Raw genomic sequence first — 20040 nt, 5'->3', positions numbered from 1 at the left:
AAGCTGCCGAAATACCTTTGTAAAGTCGCCGTTTTGGGCTGTCACTCACGCTGGTCAGGTCATATGGGCGTGGTGACAGCGCTTTTTCTCCCCCAGATCTCCGTTGGTGGCGTAGTGGTGTGCGCATGTCCAAGTGGCGAATCCACTGTGCAGCTTCAAGGAAAATAGCGCGATCTGCGCTATTCAGCCGCTTATCGGTGGGCGCGGCCATCTTTGTGAGCCCGCGCATGCTCAGATGGTTCTTCTCGGCTTCCCGGGGCTTCAGGAAAATGGCTGCGGGATGCCGCGCGTGCGCAGATGGCGATCTCGACGGCCATTTTCCTGAAGCTGAGTTCGCATCTCGGCTGCAGGAAAATGGCCGCCGCGATCTCCATCTGCGCACGCGCGGCATCCCGCGGCCATTTTCCTGAAGCCCCGAGAAGAACCATCTGCGCACGCACGGCCTCACAAAGAGGTCATCCTAGTGAGGTCGTGGGTGCGGATCTGATCTACATGGAGTTTGCATGTTCTCCCCGTGTTTGCAGGTGTGGATCTGATCTACATTGAGTTTGCATGTTCTCCCCGTGTTTGCAGGTGCGGATCTATCTGATCTACATGGAGTTTGCATGTTCTCCCCGTGTTTGCAGGGGTTTCCTCCTACACTACAGAATATATTCATACGTTAATGCGACATTCAGCAGGTCAGCCCCAGTGTACAGGAATGCCCCAGATCCTCAGCGCTGTATATACACAATGCAGACTGTTGTGTAGATAACAGGTTTTATGACTTGTGATATTAGCGGGTTGTGATTCTCTGTACAATCAGGACAGGATTGTGTTACTCGCTCGCAGCAAGTCACAATGTGATCTTTGTAGGCCTACTGCACCATGCAAACCTTCTAGATCTCCACTGCATCCACAGGTTGTCACTGCCAATTGTTTGTGATGAGCAGAATCACAAGTGCAAAGATTGCAAAAAGGGCCACGTCATAGGCATGTCTGCTCCCAATGTTGAGGTTTTCTTCAGTCACCAATTTTCTGTATGCTGCATGCCAAAAAAAAAAAAAAAAAAAAAAGTCTGGCATCCTGGTGAAACCGAAATCGCTCTCAAACGTAAAAGCACAAAATGCTCCATATGGCAGCGCAATTCTGCATCTGATATATCCAGCCTCTGAGTGAAATCCGAGGCACTATGGGGCGCACCCCAGAAGCCTATAGGTGTCATGTTAGGGCCGAAACTATAAGTATATTACGTCTTTGTATTCCAATAGAAGCTTAAAGGGAACCGGTCACCCCGTTTTTTGAGATTGAGCTATAAATACTGTTAAATAGGGCCTGCGCTGTGTGTTACTATAGTGTATGTAGTGTACCCTGATTCCCCATGTATGCTGAGAAATACATTACTAAAGTCGCCGTTTTCGCCTGTCAATCAGGCTGGTCTGGTCAGGTGGGCGTGTTCACAGCGCTCTTTTCTTCCCCAGCTTTCCGTTGGTGGCGTAGTGGTGTGCGCATGTCCAGAGTTCCGACTTCCCTGCGCCCACGTGAAGACACAGCGCGCGATCTGCGCTGTAATCCCTTGCATCGGTGGGGGCGGCCATCTTCCTGGGGCCGCGCGTGCGCAGATGGAGTGCTCTGCTGCACGGGGCTTCAGGAAAATGGCCGCGGGCAGCCGCGCGTGCGCATTAGAGATCGCGGCGGCCATTTTCCCAAAGCCGAGATGCAAACTCGGCTTTGGGAAAATGGCCGCCGCGATCTCTAATGCGCACGCGCGGCTGCCCGCGGCCATTTTCCTGAAGCCCCGTGCAGCAGAGTACTCCATCTGCGCACGCGCGGCCACAGGAAGATGGCCGCCCCCACCGATGCAAGGGATTACAGCGCAGATCGCGCGCTGTGTCTTCACGTGGGCGCAGGGAAGTCGGAACTCTGGACATGCGCACACCACTACGCCACCAACGGAAAGCTGGGGAAGAAAAGAGCGCTGTGAACACGCCCACCTGTCCAGACCAGCCTGATTGACAGGCGAAAACGGCGACTTTGGTAATGTATTTCTCAGCATACATGGGGAATCAGGGTACACTACATACACTATAGTAACACACAGCGCAGGCCCTATTTAACAGTATTTATAGCTCAATCTCAAAAAACGGGGTGACAGGTTCCCTTTCAGTTCAGGAAGGTTCCCAGCCCTCAAGTCGTACATGCTCAAGAATCTGATGCACTGCGGCTCATGTGTCCAAAAAGTTGTGAAAAGTATAATGGGGCCTTGCCACAAATGAACCCGAGTTACAGGACTGGTCACGCATCACTCCCAAAGAAATCAGAAAGTTATTGGGCCTAATAATTATGGGGTTTGAGGACCCATAGCTTACAGCAAAGGTGCAGTCCTGACAGTCTCAGCGGCTATCAGACAGATTATAAAGAAAGGCGTACAAATTGATTACTTAGTGTTTTTTTTTTGCACAAAAACCTGTCCGTAAACAAAGAATCGATTTGCAGAGATAGAGATACGGTGTATCAGGAGAGAGTTGCATCGTGGCCACAAGCTGCAGGCTAACTGTGACCTTTGTGTGACGGCAAACATTGGACCCGGTGTTATCACTACTGAGAGCAATGACCATACACACACACACACACACACACACACAAAGAAAGCCAAAGCTACAATGCGATCAAAACAGAGGGCGACTTACAGAGGCGTCTACGCTGCGTCTCACCTCCGGCAGTCCAGAGGGTCACATCATCTGCCACATTCACAATCGATTCTGTGCGACCGAGCAGTTCACATCACACAAAGTCTAAATGGCCAATTTATCACACAGAGGATTGCCTGCACCGACACACGGAAACAATCTGAGCAGACAAAGAATAGAATGAGAATGCTACAATTTACCGACAGCCAGTAGATTGAGGCTATGTGCACACGTTCAGATTTTTTCACGGTAAAAACGCTATAAAAACTCATTAAAAAACGCATACATTATGCATCCTATCATTTACAATGCGTTCTGCATGTTTTGTGCACATGATGTGTTTTTTTTCCACAAAAAAACGCATCGTGGTTAAAAAAAAGCAGCATGTTCATTAATTTTGCGGATTTTCTGTGTTTTTCCCGCTATTCTATGCATTTGGGGGAAAAAAAAAAAAATGCACAAAATACGCACCAAGACGCGAAAAAAAAACGCATGCAAATTTCTGGCAGAAATGTCCGGTTTTTGTCAGGAAAATTTCTGCAAGAAATCCTGACGTGTGCACATACCCTTATTCCCTTCTTAAAATGTTCTGACAAAGTGCCATGATACATTGCGATTCCTCCCAATCCAAAAACATGCAAGGACAGAGGCAGCGATGGACTTGAATAGTTTGGGCCCACTAGAGAAAATTTTCGGGGCCCACCATGCATAAGTGATACTAACAGCAAAGTCTGTCCTTATCTTTATGTCCCATCTTGTCAAGCTGATAATCAGAGAGTGAGCATTCATAGGAATGATTGTTCCTAACTATCAACTTGTCCAAAAAAATCCAGTAATCAGTCACCTGACAAAAAAAAAAAAAAAAAAAAAAAAAAAATCAGCAAAACATTCATTTGTTGGATGCAATGATGATGATTATTATAATAATAAATAAATAATAATCTTTATTTTTATATAGCGCTAACATATTCCGCAGCGCTTTACAGTTTGCACACATTGTCATCACTGTCCCCGATGGGGCTCACAATCTAAATTCCCTATCAGTAGGTCTTTGGAATGGCGCAGGCGTACTGTCTATCCTGTTGAGGGGAGAGCAAAGTACTGCAGTGCGCAGCTGCCGGGCCTCTCTGACCTTTCCTGCGCCTGCGCACTGCAGTACTTTGCTCTGCCTGCGCCGAAGCCGCAACAGGAAGACGAGAAGAGGACGTCATTGTAAGAAGATGGGAGGCCCCGGACCGGACCGCAGCAGGACCGCCCCTGGGTGAATATAATCTTACCTCTTTTTCTCCTCTTTCAGGATACATCAGGGCTTATCTACAGCATTACAGAATGCTGTGGATAAGCCCCTGATGCTGGTGGGCTTAGCTCACCTTCGATTTTGGGGGTGACAGGTTCCCTTTAAGCTTCATCATTTTCAGCAGCATATCATTTTGTGTAAATAGTAAGTTAACCGTTGCAATGCAGGGCCCAAAAGAGGATCCTCCAGTGGGCCAGTCCAATGATGGACAGATGTATCCTCTGTATGTCTCCGATACAGGAGCATTATGGGGACCAGACACAAACCCACTGAGACTAGGTACACACATATACATCTGCTGAAGTTGGACATATACGTCACAAAGCGTGTGCCGTGTGTAAGCTACAACATCAGACTTGAATGTAGAAGTATACGGCATCAACAGCGGTATACATTTTTTTTTTTAAGTCTTTTCTCAACTAGCTTTTAATTAAACCAACAAGAAAACATATTTTACACATATTGAAACCAGGCTGCTGCACATTTCCATGTCTCCCATTGCATGTATTGGAGGAAATAATAATAATAATAATCTTTATTTATATAGCGCCAACATATTCCGCAGCGCTTTACAGTTTACATTTTCTGTACATGTCTATTATTTCTGAGTGGGAAAAGAAGTGTAAGGCTATGTGGCCTTTTTGCACGTTTTTTTTTTTTTTTTTCTCCTGTGGCCAAAACTTTCAACCTTGACATTAAAGTGAAGCAAATAGCCTCAGAATTTATTTTTAAATACGCATTGTAAAAAAAAAAGAAAAATCGTGGGAACGTAGCCTAATGCAATTCTATCTACAAAATCTGTACATAAAGCTCCACGTACCCGCTAGACAAACTGACAAGTTGTGGATCCACAGTGCAAAAGGGGTAAAGAAAAAATAAAATAAACAAAAAAAAAAAAACAAAACACAAAACAACAACAGAGGAGATCTCTATGGGGCTACGTTCACATTAGCGCTGCGTAAGGGCGCAGCCGCGGCAACGCATGCGTCCCTATATTTAACATGGGGGCGCATGGACATGCGTTGTCTTGCGTTTTGTGACGCATGCATCTTTTTGGCGCAAGCGTCAGGGCGCAGAGGACGCAGCAAGTTGCTTTTTTTTGCGTCCAAAAGCAAGCCAAAAATGTACGCATGCGTCACAAAAACATGCGTTTTTGCATGCGTCGCCGACGCAACACACAACGCAAATGTGAACGTAGCCTAAATCTCATCCACTTTGCTGGGACTGTAAAACGTTGCGTTTTTTTTGGTGCAGGTGAAGTCAAAACTCATGGTGGGAACTTAAAAGAAACAAATAAAAAAGGGGGAAGTGAACCTGACATAGCAGGACACGGTGAAAAGAACATGTTTTCTCCCAGGTCTTACTTTAGTCTACACATACAGTTTGGAGGAGATTAGAAGGGTGCAGGATAACTGTGAGCCGGATACCGCCACGGCACAAGGCGCTGTTCACACTTGGAGCTGCTCAGTTTCTGTCTGACCCTCCCCCTCCCCGTTATGACGATGCACCCACGACAACCAATCATACTCCACTTCTCATTTACACAGGCCGCTTCAAAAAATGAAAGAAGCGCCTTGATTGGTTGCTATGGGCGACAGCTCCACATTCCTCAGCGCAGCGTGTGTGCTGCCATATGGTGCACACTGCTCCCAGCAAGCACCACAAGTGCCAGCAGGCCACTACAGACAGACTAGCTGACCTGACAGCGGCGGGCAGAACTCCGGGCTGGACGGCGGACTCTCCCGGTGCCCGACTCCCTCCTTCAGGTAGTCCTGGAAGTGCACCTCCCGCATGCCCAGCCACAGGCGGTTGGCAGTGCCCTTCAGGACGCGTCCGCTCCTCCCGGTGATGCCGGTCAGGTAATCCATGGCGCCCCCCGGCCTCACACCGACTGTCACTCTCACTCCCTGAGGTAAAACTTATGTCAAAACTTTTTTTGCAAGCCGCCTCCGCCCCTTAGACGCCCCGCCCCCTTGTACGGGCTGCCCTGTGATAGGACGCCTGCCCTCATGCGCAGCGTGTTTACATGGACCCCCAATAACCACCAGATTCCCCCAATAGTCATCCTCGGACACCCCTATTTTTAAAAGTGAGAAATTCCACGTGCAGTTGTTTTCATACCAAGAAGATACCACCGCCATGGGATGAGGGGGGCGGATTGCAGCAGACACATGCCAGTCTGAGTCTTCCACCCCTCTATTTCCTTCTATAGTCATCTATCAATCACCCCTATTTTAGCAAGTGGAAAATCCCTATTGTATTCGTTTACATACACAGCCGATACCACAGCTATACGCTTACGGGGGTAGGAGGTTGTTGTGCGATTATTGGCCCTGGTTTTACCCCCCCTATTTTTAAAAGTGAAAGCGTCCACTTGCGTTGATTTCACTACTGAGAAGATGCCATTGTAGACGATTTTTAGGGGGAGAGTGTGTTTAGAAAAATGTGTTTGAAGTTCACAGGCTGAGCTGGGTGTAGCCGGGAGGTGACCTGTGAAATCTGCGGCGTCAAAGGAAAACATGCAAACAACACTATGCAAGTATGCATGCAAACAGCGAGCACGGCAGAGGCCTCCAGCCTGGGACTGGCAGGGTGAAAGTTTCTTCTTGTCCCTGGGAATATCCCAGTAATAAATAGTCCTAACCCTCAGGCAGTTTTCATTTTCGCTCTTCATTGCTAGACACATTGTATTTTTTGACCAGCGCCATTCATTTCACCATATACTGTACTGAAAAACATCCGAGTGCGGTGAAAAACTTCAATTCCGCCATTGATTTTTGGAATTTTTTTATTATGAGGTTCATTTTGCGCTAAAAATGACCTGGAAATATGAATCTCCCTGTCCGTACGATTACGGCGACACCAAACGTGTATCGTTTTTTTACTTTTATTTTAGTTCCTTAAAAAAAATTGGAGCTTTGAAAAATAATAAAAAAAAATTGGTTTGTGCAACTTTAAAAAAAAATTTTAAAAAAATTATTGGATAACTTATTTTTATTAAGTGGCGAGTTGTAATTTTACGTACCATTTTTGGGATACTTGGAACTCACATTTTATTGCAATTTTTACCTTTTTTATTTCTCTATGGGTTAAATCATTTTCTGTTTTAATAGATCGGACTTTTCCTGAATGTTCGTATTTGTTTAAATTTATTTTTTTAACTGGGGAATAGTGAGATTTAATTTTTTTTTTATGTTTTTATGCTTTTTCTTTTTAATTTCACACTTTTATTTTTTAGTCCCCGCAATCATTTCATCACTTGTTCTATATGAAGTAATACATTACTAATGCAGTATATGGTACGAATCATGGTCTTCTTTGAAGCCCAGCCTGTGGCAGCAGCATTTGTAGTGTGAATAGCTCCAGAGAAGAGTTTGTTATGCTTACAGCAGATAAAAGGTTAACAGCAAGTCTGGTAACCACAGACCATGGTAACTGGACACAAAGCCTTTTCAATACTCAGACACACATAGGTGTCTTACTCAGCCTTTAAAAGGCATTGGCTGATGATGTTTGTTATGCTTACAGCAGATAAAGGGTTAACAGCAGGTCTGAGCTAGGAAATAAAGAAACTAGAATTTGTAGAGATGATTGCAGCTGAGAAATCTCCCCCAAGAGGAAGCTTGGAGGAAACATGGTAAGTGGGCACAAAGCCTTTTCAATACTCAGACACACATAGGTGTCTTATTCAGCCTTTAAAAGGCATTGGCTGATGATGTTTGTTATGCTTACAGCAGATAAAGGGTTAACAGCAGGTCTGAGCTAGGAAATAAAGAAACTAGAATTTGTAGAGATGATTGCAGCTGAGAAATCTCCCCCAAGAGGAAGCTTGGAGGAAACATGGTAAGTGGGCACAAAGCCTTTTCAATACTCAGACACACATAGGTGTCTTATTCAGCCTTTAAAAGGCATTGGCTGATGATGTTTGTTATGCTTACAGCAGATAAAGGGTTAACAGCAGGTCTGAGCTAGGAAATAAAGAAACTAGAATTTGTAGAGATGATTGCAGCTGAGAAATCTCCCCCAAGAGGAAGCTTGGAGGAAACATGGTAAGTGGGCACAAAGCCTTTTCAATACTCAGACACACATAGGTGTCTTATTCAGCCTTTAAAAGGCATTGGCTGATGATGTTTGTTATGCTTACAGTAAATAAAGGGTTAACAGCAGGTCTGAGCTAGGAAATAAAGAAACTAGAATTTGCAGAGATGATTGCAGCTGAGATATCTCCCTCAAGAGGAAGTTTGGAGGGAACATGGTAACTGGGCACAAAGCCGTTTCAATACTCAGACACAGATAGGTGTCTCACTCAGCCTTAAAAGGTATTGGTTGATGATGTTTGTTATGCTTACAGCAGATAAAGGGTTAACAGCAGGTTCGAGCTAGGAAATAAAGAAACTAGAATTTGCAGAGATGATTGCAGCTGAGATATCTCCCCCAAGAGGAAGTTTGGAGGGAACATGGTAACTGGGCACAAAGCCTTTTGAATACTCAGACACACATAGGTGTCTCACTCAGCCTTAAAAGGCCTTGGGGTGACTTGTGAAACGCGTCGTGATGCACAGAAAAGGATGGCAGCCATAGGGTACGGGAGCAAGGTCCGGCCCTGGAGCAGAGACAGGTGGGCAACAAATAGGATAATTGAAGACCTGCATGAATGTACCTGGCAATTGGATTTTCATAGCTGAAGCTTGACTTTCGAAATATAGTCTTTCTCCATCACCTGTTAAGCGTCAAGAAATCCTAGATGCAAACGACGTGCCTCCTGGGAGGAAGCCGAAGCTTGGGTGTCATTGGACCTTCCAACCTAGAAGGACAATGATCCCAAGCATAGCTCAGTGTCCACCCAGGTTTGGTTTTAGAAGAAGTCCTGCAAGAATCTGGAGCGGATGTCACAGTCGTTTGACTCTTCAACCCCATAGATAATTTTGGGTGAATATTAGTGAACTGGAGACTATTGTGCGTGAAGAATGGATAAGATTCCTCGGTAAAGCTGCCAGAGGCTGGAGCCTGGCTATGCATCATGTTTGCTGCAGGTTATAACAGCCAGAAGTGCTCTAAGTACTAACGACGCCTGTCATGAAGGGGTTGAATAATTCTAACACTGCAGCAGTCGGTAAAAGTGGCATTTGGTGGTGAATTTGGAGAAACCACTTGAATTAGTTGCTGAACTATGTACTTTGATCTTGTTTCATTGATCAATTTCAGACAGCAGAATGTTTGTACGTTTTGCTAATAGACCTGATCTGCAACGTTGGGGGGAAGGGAATCATTTTGATTACAACTTTAGAAAGATAAATGGGCATTCAAAAAAAAAGAAAGCCAGCACTCCAAAAATGTGAAGACTATGGGGCCGATCAATTAAGACGAGCTTTGCACACGTCATTCTTAATGAAGGGCTGTCTGGAGTAAGATGCGCTGAATTCAGTATTAACAGTGGCCCGCACCTCGCCAGAAATGTTCCTCCTGGCCGGGACGTGAGAAGCATTTCTCGCCAGCACTTTTGTTGAATTTGATGGGCGGATGGAGCCACACACCATCCCGTCCCACTCTGGTGAAACTGCTATGTGCACACATTGCGGATTAGACTTAGGAATTTCTGGTGCGGATTCTGCCTCTCCTGGCAGAAAACGCACCTGTGGATTTGTTGCGTTTTTTGTGCGGCTCCGTAGCGTTTTTTGTGCGTTTTTGCTGCGTTTTTCTTGCGGATTTGCTGCATTTTTTACCCCTGTGGTTTTCTATATTGGAATGGATACAAAACGCTGCAGATTCACAAAAAAGAAGTCACATGCTACTCCTTTTAAACCGCAGCGTTTCCGCAGCTGATTTTCCGCAAAGTGTGCACAGCGTTTTTTTTTCTCATCGATTTACATTGTACTGTAAATCAATTGCGGATCTGCAGCGTTTCTGCACCGCAAAAAACGCTGCGGATCCGCAGAGAATCCGCAACGTGTGCACATACCAGTGAAAATGGCAAAAGTTGCGAGAACATTTTGTAACTTTCCCAAGCTTTTTCTATCATGAAACCTCTGATGAATGGCGATCTGTATTTGTCCATGTACATAGGCAAATAAATTGTTGCTTTATGTCATATAATTATAGAGTGCAGATTTTCTTCTTTATGGAGTATACTTGGGTGGGTATCTAGGGGTCTGCACCCACTCACTGCCGGTGGTGTAATTTTTTTTAGGGTGCAGTCAGACGGACGTATTAATCGGATCACAATGCTCGGACTGGCCGGCGGCTCTCCCCACAGTCCGTGCATTACAATCCGATCTCAACCCGATTTATACGGCCATCTGACCGCATCCTCATTCAGATATCGTACGTAGAGGAGATTTTGTCACATCCGTTTACTAACGCTGTACATACATGGATGATCCATTGCTGCTTCACCTAAATATTAATATACGCCTGCAGTGTGACAGTCTGCATGCTTTGTCACCTATACAGAATACAGTTTGTTAGGTGTAAACAAGGTAACAGGAAGTTTACTGTTTCTTATCCAAAGTGGACACCGGCCCGCGGGCAAGCTCATAATCCACAGACTAACATTTATACATGGCAATGTAGGACATTAGCAGTGATGTGCAAGGAAACACTGCGCAGAGTGAATCGGGTTAGTCACACGTCACTGATTTATGAAAGAACCTTATTGAGAATCCCTAAGAAATCACGACAACCCGGCTGCCAGCAATCCCGAGGATCGCAGAAAACACTGAGGCTTCTTTCCTGTTTTAGCATCGCTTACATGTCACACATTCTCTCCAGATTCCCTTCATGCTCCAACATGACTTCATTGTGACACCCTCCTGGAGGATGGGGTTGTATCAGCGCACTTTAATTAAAGAGGGTAATGTTACGGAAGTTAAAAGATTACATCCATCATCAAAGGGGATATACGGGATGAATTTATTTTTTTTTACTATAGGCATAAGATTGAAAGGCTGGTAGTTACTAACCCCCCGCTGTCATGGCAACTTATTGGTTCCCCGAGATCATGACGCTGGAGTGCCAATGGGCGGTTAGAACAGATTGGGACACGAGCTGTAAATGCCGCTGTCGTAGATCTAGAGCAGCATTTAACAGGTTAACAGTTGCGGGCTGTTAGAGGCAGGTGATGGCTGAATAATACAGTCATCACTAGTGATGAGCGAATATACTCGTTACTCGAGATTTCTCGAGCACGCTCGGGGGTCCTCCGAGTATTGTTTAGTGCTCGGAGATTTAGTTTTCAGCGCCGCAGCTGAATGATTTACATCTGTTAGCCAGCATAAGTACATGTGGGGATTCCCTAGCAACCAGGCAACCCCCACATGTACTTATGCTGGAAAACAGATGTAAATCATTCAGCTGCGGCGCTAAAAACTAAATCTCCGAGCACTAAAAAATACTCGGAGGACCCCCGAGCGTGCTCGAGAAATCTCGAGTAACGAGTATATTCGCTCATCACTATATTTGTTCCTTGTAAGTGGTATTATTCAGTCACTATGTCACTCATCACTAGTCACAAGGAAGCCAGAGCCAGAGGAGTGTGTGTTATTATTTTACTGGTGCAAACATGCTGATTGACACAGGGTTATCCAATTAGTGGAAAAACCTCCTCAATAGCATTTCTTTTACCTGTCCGATTCCCTTAAAAATATAAAATCATATGGCCCAAAACATTATTTCAGGTTTGGTGTTTTTCCCCCTTTTTTCATTTGCACCTTATTCTTCTTTTAATTTTTGCCTTTTTAAAGTTTAAGTTTTGTGTTCTCCAGTTTCGCCCACCCCACAGACCGAATGTATGTAAATTCTGTAACATTTTAGCAGTACGTGCTTTAATAAGTCACATAGCAGGTTAAAGACAAAAAAAAAGGGGCTTTTCTTATTTGGGAAAAAAAAAAAGAACTACAGGTGCTATTTTGAAGACTTTGGGGCAAAGGCAAACATTAATGAATACCAAAAGATAAAAAAAAGAAAATTGACTTTTAAAAAATCCTCAAATCATGTATCGGATCCATAAACTTTAACAATCTTGCTTCTGGCCAGGTAAGGAAATCTCAAGATCGAAAACACAGTTTTGAAGAATATTTTTCATTATTAACAAAGGTATTGCTATAGTGTTTTTGAAAGTTTATACATTATTAAATCAGTAATTATTATTATTATTATTATTGAAAAGTTAATATCTGGATATCACAAATTGCACAAGAAGTCATTAAAGGTTTTTTTTTTTCATTTCCCAGATCCTATCCCAATATGTAGTAGATGTAATAATAATAATATTAGCAAATACCTCCAATTAGAAATGTAGTATAGTTCTTCTGATTCACTATGGCACTTACCCCATGTGCAGGGCATTGCAATACCTTAGGCATCCATGGTTATGACCACTCATATAGTGACAGTTAGTTGGCTGATAGTGGTCGTAACCATGGATACCCAAGCTACTGCAATGCCTGCATATGGGGTAAGCGACATAGCGAATCAGAAGAACTATACGATATTTCTAATTGGAGGTATTTTGTTACATTATTATTATGATTGTACCTACCACATATTGGGATAGGATCTTGGGGATTGGAGTTTCCCTTTAAAGTATAGTGAAGTGAGCACAAACTCGTAAATCCAGGGCTCAGCTCTGCCGTGTTCCCACTATGTGTATGTACTTTACAAAGAAGAATGGAAGCAGTGTAGCAGTTTAGTCATTCCCCGGGAGCATTGACTATGGATGGGAGTGACAGGCAGACTTACAATTTTAGATTAGTTCCTATCCTAACTGCTGACGCGGCAAGAAGAGAAGACTGGGAGTGATGATCGCAAGTAATTGAAGGACATGTCTAACTCCTCCAAGAAGGGTTTATACAGTAGAAAGGAAGAAAAAAAAACCTTTTCATTTCATTACTTAGACCTAGTTTTATTGCTCGATGTTACTGGAATGTCTGTCACTCCAATCTCTGAAATAAGGTAATGGACGCCACGAGGAATATAAAGAGGTGTTCCCATCTCGTAAAGTGATGGCTTATCGCTAGGATATGGCCTCACATTTTGCTCTGGATTTTGATGACGAAGGGGCTGCACCAGTGATTTACTGCAAAAAAACAAAACCTTTTGACATCTGCCCACTGTCCAGAGCCATTCATGTGAATGCTGCAGTTACCCTGCGGAGCTCACTGCCCGGAGCGCTGCTGTGCAGGGAAAAGGAACAAAATAAACCTCGTTATATAATATAGAATACTTATTTAAAAGGGTTGTCCACTACGCACACATCACCTCATTTATTATAGTCCCCGTGTAAAATAAAAACAGCCTATACTCACTTCTGATACAGTTTCAGCAATTCCGGTGTCCCAGGGCTTGCGTGACATAGTTTGTCATGTGAGCCCTGCAGCCATAGCTGGAGAAAGTCAGAGTGAAGCAACATGCTCTCACTTATTCCAGATGCCAGTTTCCACCAGATGAAGTAAGTGATTGGCTGCAGGGTTACTAGAATTATTTGGTAAGGAAACAGGTCTCAAAGTATTCGCTCACATATGTGAACCCCTAATTAAAAACATTAATAGTCAATTGCGAAAAAATGGGACTAACCTAGAAAGACACACACTTGTCTGATTGACTAATAAAGATGATGTTTTTAATTAGGGGTTTACAAATGTGAGCTGATTGGCTGCAGGGCTAAACTTCTCACGATCCCCTGGGAGACCAGGCGCCGGCATTGCTGAAGTGGCACCAGAGGTGAGGATAACTTATCGTTATTTGATGTGGGGGGATATACTAATTGTCCGAATACTAGGCATCTCTTTTTTAATTCTACGGACCTAGCAATTTGCATACACGCAGTCACACGCTGACTAGATTCTCATCCACTTCTCTAGAAATACAGGTGAACCCTGACAGTGAGCACATTGTGTGATTGACAAACCAGCGTGTGCAGGGAGGAAAAAGTGAATCCTGCCTTCTCTTCTTCCCTGCACACGCTGTTACTTGTATTAACGGCATGATAGAAAACATACTATATTATAGAGTAAATCCCCTTGACTGGTTCTCGGAAATTTTCGAATCTTAGCCGGACTAATCCTGGTAAATGCTTTCCCTGCAATATTTCTTTAATCATGATGTCGGTTTGCTTCTATCATCCTAATGAACTGCTCTAGACAGCGCTATCCATCTCCCCGCTCCACGCCTTCACACTGCCACCATCCAGAGCCGCTCGTTACCGCAGCCTGAGGATGCGTCAGAGTACAGCAGCGAGGCACAGTATAAGGACAACGTTATCTCCGCTAGAACTGATGATTTTGCAGAAGTTATAGCCGGACGTTCCACCTATTTTAGCATCAATATGATTAGAAAAGCAGAAGTAGCCAAGCCCGACAGCATCGATCCTTCTGACTTTGCACTCTGCACTCAAAGTTGAATTTCCTATTAGTAAAAGTTTTTGTTTTGTTTTTTTGTTTTTGCCTCGTCCTTTATTTTTTTGTAGCCACAAATAGGCTCACATTGTGGAGGTCAGTGAGCTCTACAAGGAGCAGACATCTGGCGCACAGCAGACACCCGTGGCCGGGACACCCGTGGTTTGTTACTAATTTTAGGAGGAAAATAACACAGTAGACCGCTGTGTGTGACCAGCTGTAATGTAGCGCACCATGGGTGCATCCTGAACACGCGAGACACCTGCTTCCATAATGTGTTAATGTGCTTCTTGTTCCTTTATGATTATTGGACCAGCTCAGAAAATAGTTGGTGCCGATCTATCGTGCTGTGTTTTCCTGCATCTCATTTTTTTGTGCCAAAATGCAAGAATATAATGTAATATATCGTTAATATGGCAGTAACAGAACCTGGCAGGTCAGGTCCATCAATAAAGGGACCTGTCAACATGTTTTACAAATAACAACAGTTGTATAGGGGTATGAATGCATTTCCCCCAGTCATGTGTCGCTCAAGAGAAGTCTAATGTAGCAAATCAGGCTGGAAGTGCACAGGGGCGTGTCAGTGCTCTTGGAAGAAACTGTTTAAGTGCATAGAAACGCCCCTAGTGCACGTACAATCTGATTTGCATATGGCTACATTTCTCGTGACTGGCACAACGGATCTCTACAAAATAGGTATCAAATTCTTATTGGGGAAAAATAGCCCATACAGCCATATCACTACGTCCATAAGTAAACATGTGCCAAATGGTTCCCTTTAAAAGGAACCTATCAACAGATTTTTGCCACCTAATTTGAGCTCTGCTCAATGTTGAGTCAGAGACCCTGATTCCGGTGATGTGTCACTTACTGGGATACTTTCGTTTTGATAACACTGTGATTTCATCAGCAGGAGATTTTCTCTGGAGGACTAGTACACCTCCTGCCACGTAGTCCTCCATATTCACGAGTTCTGTATAACCCCTCCTCCACCACTGATTCCCAGCTTTCTGCCTCTGCACAGTGTACACAGAAAGCTGCCAATCAGCAGTGTGGGCGGAGTTATACAGAGCTCTCACACGCCCACTGATCCCAGAGAACTTTTCTCGTATGCAAATGAAGGGGCTTTGGTGCTCCCATGGCATGACCAATAATTTGGTGCACCTCCTCATCTGCATATATGCTTCTGATTGACAGTGGTTGCTTTCCAGAGTGCGCCCTGTCTGAATGCTGGCAGTGTGTGTGCACATGTGTACTGTGACTGCGCGCGTTCTCCGCCATGACTACTTTATGCTGATGCGGTTCTCTACACTAATACCTTCGCAAGTGCAGCGAGCGGCTTCAGAGACGAGCTTCCTGCAGCCGCCTGCTACGCTTCAGGGTGTATTAATGTAGAAAGCGGCATCAGCAGAAAGAAGATGGAGGAAAACGCACCATTGTGTGTGCGCGTGGCTGGACACATGCAATACACGTGTGCACACACACCTGCGGGGTTCAGACAGTGCTACCTCTGGTAAGCAATCACTGTCAATCAGAAGCGAGAGAAGGCCCCAATTATGCAAATGCTCCAAACTCCGGGCCACAGCATGGTGCACCAAAGCCCCCTCATTTGCATACAAACTACAAGTTTTTTTTCATTGTACCAGTAATAGGTATAGCACTAGTATGGTTTTTTATAGGGCTAAGTAACCATGCAACACTGCATATCACATTTAAAACACATTTTGGGGTTGAGGAGCTCCTTTTAAGTTTGGTATAGGCAAGTCATTAGACATCAGCAGGAGCAATAGATGTTAGGAAGTGAGAGGAAAAAAGTTCCAAACCTATAGTGCTGGTAAGATGCTTATGGAGCAAAACCACATACTTAATCATGGATGGCAAGTTACAGTGTCACGACACAGCTATCGGGTGACCTGTGACCAGGGGATCCTTCCCTATTCCTAACACTAGGAATCGCCCTAGCTCGCCCTACTCCCCAGGATACTTCTGAAGGTGCATATGTCGGTGCCTCCACCCTTGCCTTATCTCCTGAGTTAGCCCTACATCTGTTATTTTCCCCCACCCAGGGAAGAGAGGCGCTACTGTGCACCGTAGTACACTAACCCGTCAAACAAGGGTTAACAGAAAACTCCAGGCATACAAAATATTCACTCACATATAACAGAGGAATGCACAGGGGCGTGGAGGTAGGAGAATAAACCAGAATAGAGAAGGATAAGGAATTACCATGCATACAAACCAAACAGTCACAGTCCCTCCATTAGCCATGCAGCAAATGCTAGCTCTGACAAGGATTTGTATCAGAGCCCATATTATAAAGGGAAAAGGAGTGGCAAACCGAGCTCAGCTGTGAGCACAGCGATTTCCAACATGGCTGATTAACTCCTGTACTGCCAGAAGGAATTAACACCATTAAAAAGAAGAAGTGCTTCTTCTCAGCGCCAGAGTAGGAGCAATCAGACACTGTGGTCTTCTGGCTCCACGCTATTGCGGTAACCCTGTGACAGTACCCCCTCTTCTATGAGGGACCTCTGGAACCTCAGGACCAGGCCTATCGGGGTGTGCCACGTGAAAAATCGGGACCAGTGTGGCTGCATGACCATCAGATTCTGGTCCCCACATCCTCTCATTACCGTACCCCCTCCAATGCGCCAGATACTGAAGTGACCACCGAACAAGAGGAGAATCCAAGATCTTAGCAATCTGAAACTCCACGTTTCCATCGACAATGACAGGAGATGGTGGTAGAGGTGATGGTACTGAAGATGCAACATATTTTTTGAAAACGATGAAGGACTAGCTTCCTCAGCTCTGCTTCATTCTAAATCTAAAAGCTCTGATTATGTCAGAACGGCTGCACCCAGTAATCTAAGTGATACATCGTTGGATTCAGCTTCTCTTTGCCTACATTACGCTGCTCTCAGATGAGGTAGCAAAAACCTGCTGACAGATTCCCTTTAAGCCTTTTTTCATACTACGTGTATATGGGGTATAGTAGAATAACACAAGCCTCCTATGCACAGACTCCTCTATAATTAAAGAGTTTCTTCTGGGCATTCATCAATCATCACTATCCGTATGCAGAGTGCACCTCGGCTGTCTACCCAACATGCTGTAAAAGGAGGCTGAGTTATTTTGCCCAGTTTTACATCTGTTCTCTTGAGATTATAGATTATTTTGCAGTTCTGTGTCATGATCAGGCACTAGACCATGAGATTATCTGTGATATCAGCTGCTGGACTGAGCATACTGACACGCTCCGATGCATCGGCCGCCTCCTGTAACGAGGAGAAGCTGCTGTATTTGTTAATTAATCTGCACTTGATATCAGAGTCTACTGAGACTTGGACAATTAGAAGCAGAATGTAGCATACATTGATTTTCTTTGTGTTTTATTTGCACTTTAATTGTTTTCAGTTCTTCTGGCACGGTGGGAGATTTCCCATGTTCATGCTTAGTAGAAATGTTATTAATAAAAGCACTTAAAGTGTTCTTCTGTGTAATTACTGCGTTTGCATGTCTTCAGGCCAGGTCGGCGTCCAAGTGAGTTGAGTATGTTTTATCACATACAAGTGCTCTCAGCGGTTTTCACGGATAACACTTGTACCTATGAAAGTCTAAGCGGTTGTTCACACGGTCGTGTATTTTTGCGGACAGAATGGTACTCACCAAAAAACAAAGACGTGACCATTTTTTATTTGAGTCACAGCAATGCAAGTCTACGGGTTTGTGAATAAATCGGTCAGCGCTCTTTCTTAGAATAGTTTGCGGACTCCATATAAAGAGCCCCTTAGGCTACTTTCACACATCAGGTTTTTGCCATCAGGCACAATCCATCGAATGTTGGAAAAAATGGATCCGTCACAGATTGTGAAAAATTGATGCGACGGATCCGTTTTTTCAACGAATCCCACTAGCATATCCAGATAATTGGATACAAAAAAAATTGGAGCATGCTCAGTTTAAAAAAACGGAATCCGGCGCCTCAATCCGTCATTTTCTGGATCCAGCACCTCCCATAGGCTTCCATTCTAGCAAAAAGCCGGAAGAGTCAGATCCGGCGCCTCCGGCTTTTTCGCCGGAGACAAAAAACGTTACTGTGTATGTTTTTTACAGATGCCGGAAACAACATTTTTGCCGGATCCAGCGACAACTGGATGAAACGTAAGGTCGTCCGGCGCAATCCGATGCTAATACAAGTTTATGGGAAAAAACTTTATCCGGCGGCATCTTTCGCAGGATCCAGTTTTTTCAAAATCTGACGGTGAAAGACGGATGTGTGAAAGTAGCCTAAGCGCTGTAAGAGGAGAATCCCTCTCCAGTGAATTATACCCCTCTAAAGCCTATATTAGTAACATGTTACACAACATTTATGATCACATTTATCCAGCACTCTACGCTGAGCACTTACATCGGGGTTTCCATCTAAATCTCCAAATGACAAGATTCAGATGTAACCCCTGAGGGATCCATTCACTATAAGGAGGCAGCAGAGTTACTCTGGACTCCATCTGGCTTCTCATCAGTATTGTCTTTCTTTTCAGAAGTGCACTATATTGTGGTGGACTGCGCTTTTATGCACACTTAAAAAATGGACACCTCCAGATCAAAGGCCAGACGGCATCCACAGTGCCTCCATTTGCCTCATTATAGGTAATCTTCCACCAAAGGTTCTATCTGAATCACGTATTTCAGAGATTTACACGGAAACCCCAGCGCAAGCACTCAGTGCAGAACACAGGATAAATGTGCGCCGGGCCTTACTGTGATCTTTGGGAGGCAGAATGAACAAATCAACAGCAGGTGAAGAATTGGTTTTATTTTGTACACCATTCCTAGTGTGGTATAAGTGACTAGATTACTTTACTATTCGGTCGGTGTGATTACAGCGATACCAGATTTATATTGGGTTTTTATGTTTGGCAGCAGTTACACACTAAAAAAACGCTTTTTATTTTGCAAAAACAAGTTTTTACATCTCCATATTTTGAGAGATATAATTTTTCCATATTTCTGCTGAGAGAGTCATGTGATGGCTTGTGTTTTGTGGGACAAGTTGATTTTTTTACTGGTACCATTTTCAGGTACATTTTTTTAATCACTTTCTACTCTTTTTGGGAGGCAGAATGAACAAAAACTAGCAATGCAGGAATTGTTTTTTGTGAGTTTTTAATGCCATTCTAATTGTGGTAAAATTGATAAGACAGCTTTATTCTTCGGTTCACTACAATTATAACAATACCACGTTTATATAATTTTTTTCTGTTTTGCTGCTTTTACTCAATAACAAATATATAATAGAAAAAATAATTGTATTTGCTTCGCTCTAATCTGAGAGCTAAAGCTTTTTTATTTTTCTACTGACCGAGCTGTATGGCAGTTTTTTTTTTGTGGAACAAGATGACATTTTCAGTGATACCATTTTTATTTACATTCATCTTTTTGATCTTTTTTATTTCCACTCTTTGTTCAGCGGTATGATGAAAGGATCTTTTTTTGCCTCATTTTTTATTTTTTTACGATCTTCACTGAAGGGGTTAACTAATGTCCCAGTTTTATAGATCAGGTCAATACGGGTATGTGTACTATCTTTATGTAAAAACAAAAGTAAACCAAAAAACGTATTAGAGCAGTTAAAGAGCCAGTGGCGGGACTCGCCTATCATGTAAGCCGAGCTCCTAGC

The 20040-nt window shown here is 43.9% G+C and overlaps 1 protein-coding gene across 5 annotated transcripts in view; it reads right to left on the bottom strand.

Moving 5' to 3' along the window:
* OXR1 (oxidation resistance 1) overlaps positions 1 to 20040 on the bottom strand; it is a 556560-nt gene that overhangs the window by 108925 nt on the left and 427595 nt on the right. The window contains exon 1 of one of the 5 annotated variants that reach the window (XM_069731771.1): positions 5666 to 5916. The exons of the other annotated variants lie outside the window; for them this stretch is intronic. Within the exon in view, the coding sequence (XP_069587872.1) occupies positions 5666 to 5834 (169 nt within the window). The 5' untranslated portion in view covers positions 5835 to 5916. Of the gene's footprint in view, positions 1 to 5665; positions 5917 to 20040 lie in introns of those variants that run through there. 5 annotated transcript variants of the gene reach the window in all.

Source organism: Ranitomeya imitator, chromosome 6 (genome assembly GCF_032444005.1).
Source record: "Ranitomeya imitator isolate aRanImi1 chromosome 6, aRanImi1.pri, whole genome shotgun sequence".
Taxonomy (NCBI): Eukaryota; Metazoa; Chordata; class Amphibia; order Anura; family Dendrobatidae; genus Ranitomeya; species Ranitomeya imitator.
Note: the sequence above shows the minus strand (reverse complement) of the source record. Positions and strands in the feature narration are given on the sequence as shown.